We start from the raw sequence: 7,763 nt of genomic DNA on the forward strand, positions 1-7,763 counted from the left end.
ATGTTTTTAAAGGAGTACTTACGTATGTAACTCGTATAGTTGATAGTATGTTAGAAAATATTTATTTTTTTCGAGTAGTCTCGATAAAATGTAGATTAATTACCGAAAAATTTCGAGCATAACTAAAAGTGAATTCACGTGCCAAAGTGATATAAGCAGTCAAAATAGTTTTATAAGAGTTCATTCACGCGCAGTGAGTGTAGCTGTACTGTACCTGGCATGTCGTATATTCGATATAAAATAAAAATTAATCATTTGTCTTTTATATAGCTCTAACAATGTAATTAAAATTATAAATTGATTGTAATAACCTCTCTGTCTTACAAATGATGTCCAGTAAATGTCTTATAAATTGATAAATTAAGCGAGTTCTTAGTGAAATGTGTTAAAATTTTTCTGTGCAAATAGATGTTAATTAGATTATCGTATAATGATGTGAAGTGCGTATAATGTCTAAAATTGTTACGTGTATTACTAATATATTAACACAAATATTTTATGTAACAGCATATTCTGCGTCGTATACAGTGTTTAAGACTGTAATGTTATATGTGGTGTATTAAGTTGTATATCTGTATTCGAGCGTTATAAATCTGTATATCCTACTTTGATCGTTGTGCAATAAACAAAACGCAGAAATAGAACGCTTCAAACTGAAAAAAAAATGAATACCCGCGAATAAAAAATCTATGTTCTATTGCAAAACGATCGTATTTAGAATGTACATATTTATGCTACTGTTTGTGCCATTTGATTAAAAAATAATGGATTTAAAATAAATGTATAGAGATAATCTTAAATTAACTGCGATTTTATTAATTGCAAACATATGTATAAATTTCTTGATATTTCAGTAAAATGTTTTCAGTAGGAGAGCCAAGTTTTTCGCATCTTGCACCGCTAACAAAATTCGATTAACTCACTCAAAATTCTAAAGCAAAGAATTTTACAAATCCAGTTCTTATTAATTACTTGAAAATTGAACTTAATTTTCTAATCAGTTTCACGGGAAGGCTCAATCCCGTGATATCTCTTGCATCATTTTTTGTAAAATGGATTAAGTGGACTTGGTATAGGACTTATTTTCAGCACGCTGGCCAACGGTTTTTTATTTGCGTCAAACGGAATACCTGGACTTTTACGAACTTGTTGAAGATACTCGGATGTATGTTGCGCTGTATTCCGAGAGAGCCCGAATATTACCTTTTTCTTTTCCATCGAAAAATTATTTAAATTGGTTTGCTTCTTTATCTGACATGGTAGTTCCTGTAACAAGACAATGAATGATCATATAATTTATAACGCATTACGATAGCAGTATTAATTATAACATTAAATTTGTATTTACATTTTTTAATGGCACGTCTCGGTGCTTGCTTTTCGATATTTTTTTCTTGGCTACAGGATTAATTACTGTGACTTGATTTTTTTTGCTGGAAATTGGCGAAATAGAAGTATATTGATCTATATTGTCAGATGTTTGTACGTCACAAGTTACCGCTTTTTTCATTTCACGTTTTATATTTTTATCTGTCGTAGATTTGTTACCTTTTTTATTTAATTTAATTTTTGTAGTTTTAATCTTTTTGGAAGCTTCTTTTCGCAGCTTCTTCCTGCTCTCAATAATTTCAGATCTAGGGCTAGGTATATCACACGTTGAATTACTTCTTTTCCGTTTTTTTAATGGTACTGTATTTGCATCTGTATCTTTCAAATCGGTCTTCGTCGCTGCAGTTGTATCGGTTAGTTCGCTTTCCGAGTCAATAGCATTAGACTCTAGATCTGAAGCATCTCCATTTTTTGGATTAACAGAAATTTGATCACAAACCGCTGTTCCATTTTCTCTTTTTCGTTTTTTATTCTTCTTGTCGGAAAGCAAATTTTTCTCAAACCGAATGAGACGCAACGCGGCCTTTTTCGAATCCGTCTCTTTTCTCGGAGGTTTTGGTTTTCTGACTCTCTTTATCCCGAGCGGCATCCTTCCCTGCGACAATTCTTTATATCTGAAAATATAAATTTTATTTTTCAAGACGAAAGTATAATGGATCAAGTGTAACTTGTAATTCGATAGATTAATAAAATGCATACTCGTCAAGAAGTCTCAAGAGCTGTCTGCGCGACTTTGCCGTTGACGACGGATGAAATTTATACGTCGAGAGCAACTCGGCAATCTTCGCGGCATTAAAAGGTATCTGCGCTAGTTCGACATCCACTCTACCCGCTCTTGGATCTAAAGGCTTCTTGATTTCAGTCTCGGAAGACTGTTTGCCTTCATTGTCAGAATTTTCCTCTGTGTCAGATATCTCGATCTTCTGCATATCGTCTATACGTGCGCAGGGAAAGCCAGCCTGTTTAAAACACATAAGTTTATAGATTAACAAATATACGTTATGTTGCATACTGAAATATAGTTTTGTGTTTTAGATATATACTTACGTCTTTCCAAGCTTTGAATTTCTCCATGTAGTCTAAACCAATATCCGATTGAAATATCAAGCGTCTAAAAATGTGTTTCATGATATGTCCCATCTGTCTTTCGTCACTTGTGGTTATTAGATATTCAGCAAACGGTTTAACAAGTTCGTGGACTACATCCTCCGGTATATTTCCATTGCTAACCTACGTGGTAAATAATATAAACGACAACTTCTTATTAAAAGTTAGACAAAGTGATTTGCTCCGAATGTTTTGTCATTCTTTTTTACTTTGGCAAGTTCCTCCAGATATATCTCCGTCACGTGCAGATTGAATCCTAGACCAGTTTTCGGATGTAAAAAGAGTCGCGTGAACATCCGTGAAATCTCTGTAACCCATTCCACGTCCCACGATTGGTTCTTACAGACTATAAACGTCTGACGAAGGATCCTCCTGACCAACTGCAAGAAAACCGAAGTAAGATTATATCGCTTTTGAGTGTTCAAAGTATTCCCTGCATGTACGTTACAAGATGTATCTGAAATGACGAAAGTACCATGGAAAACTTGTCCAGTCTATACTGATCTATGCCGAACCATTCGGTGGCGAGTGTCCGTAGAGCGCAGCTAGTATAAAGTACAATGGTGTCCCTTGAATTCAAGCAGTGTACAAGTTTGCTGAGCGAATCCGCCAGCTCTTCCTGGATCAACATCTTGTCCGACATCCACATGCAGTAAAACAGGCCTTTCCACAAGCTCATGAAGTCCACTTTCGTGAACACTGTGAATAGACGCTAAGTGTTTATGTTCAGATACATTTACGTTAATCACGTGTTAATTATTTACGTAAGCGTGTCGCAAGTTGACTCACCGAACGAACTCTGCGATCGTACCGTTAACCATTTATTCAGCCTCTTCAGCACCTTGTCCCGAACCTTTTTGTCATTGTTAGCCAACAATCGCGCGATCTTAATTTCCTGCGCGACGACCAGAGCTTTTTTGTTTTTGTCCTGGGTATCCTTGGCTCGCGTCTCGCTACCGATATTCGGTGTCTTCGTTTCGTCTTTTCGCGGTGATGCGTGGCCACCACGCCGTCCGCGTTTTTTCCTCACTGCCATTCTTTATAACAATTTTTACACAAATTCTTTTGATCAGTCAGACGATACGATATACGCAGCGATATACATGTCTCAATAGCGCAGCGAGAGTTCGTTTTTAAGTGAGAATATGAAATGTTGCAGGCGCACTGTTACGTACACGTGCGACAAGTTCAACAGGACAGAATTAACATAACCTAGCGATACAACACGAGGAGTACCGGAGTACGAGGACCACGCGGTTTTGTTACACTTTCTGCACTTGGAACGGGCGCGCAATTCGACATAGGAGAGAGAGAGAGAAAAGGAAAAGAGGCGAAAAGTACCAAATGTTCAGTTACAAATTGAAGTTTTGTTTTCTTTATTGCTAAATCACACTGTACCTTCTGCACTTAAATTTAATTGACGCGATAAAAATAAAAAAAGAAATAAGTTAACTTAAAATTTCTACAATGAACAAAGTGTTTCCAATTATTCTCATTTTATAATAAAGTTATAATAAAGGGAAGGGGAAACTTAATTCAACGTGCGCTCTAATCTTCCTCGATAATCGTCTCCTCATTGTCCTCTTTATCCAATGTTTCAGTCTTCTCCTTCGGAGTGGATTTAATTATAACTTCGTAACAGCGCGTTTCTGCCGTCACCAAACACCTTCGTCTGCAAATGGACATGAAATATAAAATACACAGTCGGCAAAATAGAATATAATAAAATCATTAATATATTCTGATGCTTGCATGTTACTGTGATCATCCCGCGGCTTTCTCACTGGATTCCAGCCAGTTACAGGCTTCTCGTTCGTCAGCATCAAGCCACGGATACTGTACGACAATGCAACTTTGCTCAAATTGCGATCCTGCCGTAATATGGAATATATTAATAATAATAATAATGATTTTACGTATATAGACAAAAGTAACGTTTTAATCTGACTTACACGCCATTCAGAATTTAGAACATCAGCCAGGCTCAATATATCAGACGCTATCGCGGCTTCCTCTATGGTTCTTATGGTATTCAGGTAATTTTCCTGAAGGAATTGGACGAAAACCACCGACTGCGACTGGAAGCACGCCGCTATTTCCTCGGGATCGTGTACGAACTTGCTGGAGTTGCCGTGCGGCTCTTCTATAATATAAATATAAATCCATTAATACAGCGATTAATTCATGAAATGAATTCGGTAGATACAGGAAGGGAAATCCAATTACTTCTCGGAAACGTGACTCTTCCGATGCCGTGTAGCAGACCCAAGGTTTCCTCTCGTACCCCGCACTCGCTCTTCAGCCGTTGCTCGGGCACTAATAATTATAGGGAGAATGTAGACTCGTGCTTACTGGTTCGATTATAATTATCAATGCATACCTCTGAGAGAGATGAAAATTAGATTTAGAACGGCGCTGCGCACGTCGCCGATGTTGTTGGACAATATCTCGTCGATGTGTCGCTGAGAGACGTGCAGCATGTCGCCGGCGATGGAATTCAATGTGCTGGACACTCGTTTCAGCACGTTCTTCATTGCGGTGGGAGTGGCAGCGTACATACTGTACATACATCAAATTACGTTTAAAATTGAGAATCAATACTTATTGTTGGTTTTTCTCTGGAATTACGATCGACTCACTTGATGAGATCAATACCGAGCTTCTCCCTCGTGTCAGGTGAAAATAATGTGTGCAACAGTCTCGAATTTCCGGTCTCCGTGCAGACAAATATCACAGGTTCTCTTCCTATTTGGAAATATTTTCTAGAGAGATATTTGTGTAAAGAAAAATATCGCGATGATCTGGACAGGATCTAAACGATTGTAAAGCGGTAACGTTACTCACTCCAGGAGCGTGAAGAAGCCTTTGCAATCCTCGTGATAGACATTCGGGATGTCCTTAACGAGGAGCAATTGTTTGGAACAGTCGCTCAATACTGAGTGATAACGCGTCGCACGTATCAGGTGATCCTCGAATCTGTCTCCTTGCCGCATTATGCGTTCTGAAAATAATTAGAAATTAAGAATCAAGCTACATGTATTAGGAAATAGCCTAAATTTGGAAACGGTGATCGTTACTATTCTCATCTTCAGCCGGATCGACCGGCGTGATCCATTCTATGACATCGAAACCGTTTTCCTTGGCGAGCAATTTTATAGCTGCACTCTTGCCGCAGCCAGAAGGACCGGAAAGGATCAGCATGGAAGGCTGTCCCTTTAACGCCTTGCACTGAAGCCAATTCTGGATCTCGTTCTGTTTCTGCTTGCTGATTGCCAGTTCGGAGGCCCTCTGTGGCTCGCATGCCTGAAGCAGCTTCGACAAGCTGGTTTCACTCTTTCTTTTCTTGAAATTACTTTGCGTAAATGATCCGTCGAAAAGAGTCTTGTCTAAATCCGTGTTATCGGTACGCTTCAGCGGAGGTTTGTTTACAGGCTCGCAGTCAAATGATGGAACGCACCAAGTGTTGCTCCTCTGCGAAGAAAGAGTTCGTGAGCCACTCGAGTGAACAGTCAGAAAGAAAATGCTTTGTATTTTAAACATGATGTGAAAAAAATGTAACCAATTGTAAAACAAAATACAACGTTTAGGTTAGGGCAAGATTAAAATTTCACTCACATAACGTGATATAATAATAAATTGTCTGAATATTTTTGATGCTGCGACACTTACCTTTAACTCAACCATGGTGTTCTTTATATAAATTAATTATAATCACATCTTTTTTCATGCTCTAACGAGTTTGAAAGATCGCCTCGCGTCTGCCTCCCGTCCCATTCTTGCTTCAGCGTTTGAAGACTGAATATCACTGTATAGGTAGCAAGAAATGGAAATAGCTTTACATTTTTTTTTTTTTTTTCAAATACGAACAATTAGAGAAGTTATAAATTAAAACGTTTAATTTTCTGTTATTGAAATCTCATCAAAGTTTTTTAAAGATTTTTGCGTATAGTATCTTCTCCTTGAAATGAGTTATAGAATGCTGTTGCAAAATAAACGTGTAGCCACGATCGAATACCGTCCGGCGGCTCTCGGTGAGAAAGTCCCCAGGTAGCAATTAATGTCTAAAAGACATCATAAAGACATCTTTAAGATTTCTGGCATCTTAAAGACATCTTTATGATGTCTTTTAGACATTAATGCTACCTGGATCGAAACTCTCTGAAATGTTAAAATAAAATAAAAAGTCGCTCGGCGCACGTTTCGTTAAGATCTTGCGCACTTTCTCGTCTCAGTAATTGAAACTGTAAAATTGCCAGGATTAATAATGACTACGTCCAATAGGGCAGATTTCAAACTAACGAGTGATAGTTAAATCATCTTTTTATCGTTTGCGGTTGCCGAGATATAAGCGTTTAATGAAAATGATGAATGGCGAGGCGCGCACGATTCTTTTAGCCAGCTCGCGCTTTATTGCTTCAATGAACGAAAAGTACATACGTGCGAGTAATATAATTGAGTAATAACAATAGGGCAATCATTTACAGTTGCCGAGATATAAGTGTTTTATAAAATATAATCTAATCTGTTTTATAAATCTGTTTTACAAAAGTCTGCAGAAATCATTTGGCGCTCGATCTTTACGGCACGCGGGCGCTTTATTTGCTTTAATGAACGAAAGTACATAATTGCGAGTAATATAACTGAGTAATATCAATAGGGCAAAGTATAAAGTACAAAATCTTTCTATCATTTACGGTTGCCGATGCGAGATATAAGCGTTTTATGAAAGTCAGAAATCATTTGGCGCCCGATCTTTACGGCACGCGCGCGCTTTATCATGTTAAATAAACGGAAGAACGTAATTGTTAGTAACAAAATCGAGATATTTCAATAGCGCAGAGTATAAAATAAACAGTCCTTTTTGAATCATCTCTGGTTTCCCAGATATTTGCGATAAACGATGGGGAAGACTTTTTTTTTCTCGCGTCAAGCCAGCGACACATGGCCTTGAGTGATGGCCTTGACCTACTTTCGACGAACAGCTGTACATTATTGATTTTCTTTCTAAATTGACCTTGACCTAGATCGCCGAGTCCGGGAATGCCGGCGCGCGGCGTGTATGTGTGTATATATGCACGGCAATGTCTATCCATAAAATTCTTAAATATTTCGATGATTTTGCTAACTGATTTATAAGGTTTATTTTAAGTAGCGAGAGCAGACTTCTCCTGCTTCTCCAATCAGCGTCGTTTACGCTGTCACAGCTTCCTCCCTAATGTGAGATGTATTATTAATGACGTTGCAATCACATTAGCGCTAATTACAAT

General features: G+C 37.9%; 2 protein-coding genes across 2 annotated transcripts; both read right to left on the reverse strand.

Moving 5' to 3' along the window:
• Positions 1-792: 792 nt before the first annotated feature.
• On the reverse strand, positions 793-3,707 carry LOC112460549 (ribosomal RNA processing protein 1 homolog). The gene is made up of 7 exons (XM_025025279.1): positions 3,286-3,707; positions 2,972-3,195; positions 2,706-2,876; positions 2,437-2,619; positions 2,089-2,348; positions 1,349-2,003; positions 793-1,266 (listed from the first exon to the last, which is right to left on the reverse strand). The coding sequence occupies exons 1-7, from the start codon at positions 3,530-3,532 to the stop codon at positions 1,039-1,041; spliced, it is 1,968 nt and encodes a 655-aa protein (XP_024881047.1). The 5' UTR covers positions 3,533-3,707; the 3' UTR covers positions 793-1,038.
• A 148-nt stretch (positions 3,708-3,855) lies between these two features.
• Positions 3,856-6,289, reverse strand: LOC112460540 (cell cycle checkpoint protein RAD17). Its single transcript, XM_025025264.1, has 9 exons — positions 6,166-6,289; positions 5,574-5,967; positions 5,341-5,497; positions 5,136-5,258; positions 4,877-5,055; positions 4,723-4,812; positions 4,449-4,639; positions 4,249-4,367; positions 3,856-4,168 (listed from the first exon to the last, which is right to left on the reverse strand). Exons 1-9 carry the CDS (start codon positions 6,178-6,180, stop codon positions 4,045-4,047), a joined length of 1,392 nt encoding a protein of 463 aa, XP_024881032.1. The 5' UTR covers positions 6,181-6,289; the 3' UTR covers positions 3,856-4,044.
• Positions 6,290-7,763: the final 1,474 nt, after the last annotated feature.

The sequence above is a fragment of the Temnothorax curvispinosus genome, unplaced genomic scaffold (genome assembly GCF_003070985.1).
Source record: "Temnothorax curvispinosus isolate PA1 unplaced genomic scaffold, ASM307098v1 QBEX01010630.1, whole genome shotgun sequence".
NCBI lineage: Eukaryota > Metazoa > Arthropoda > Insecta > Hymenoptera > Formicidae > Temnothorax > Temnothorax curvispinosus.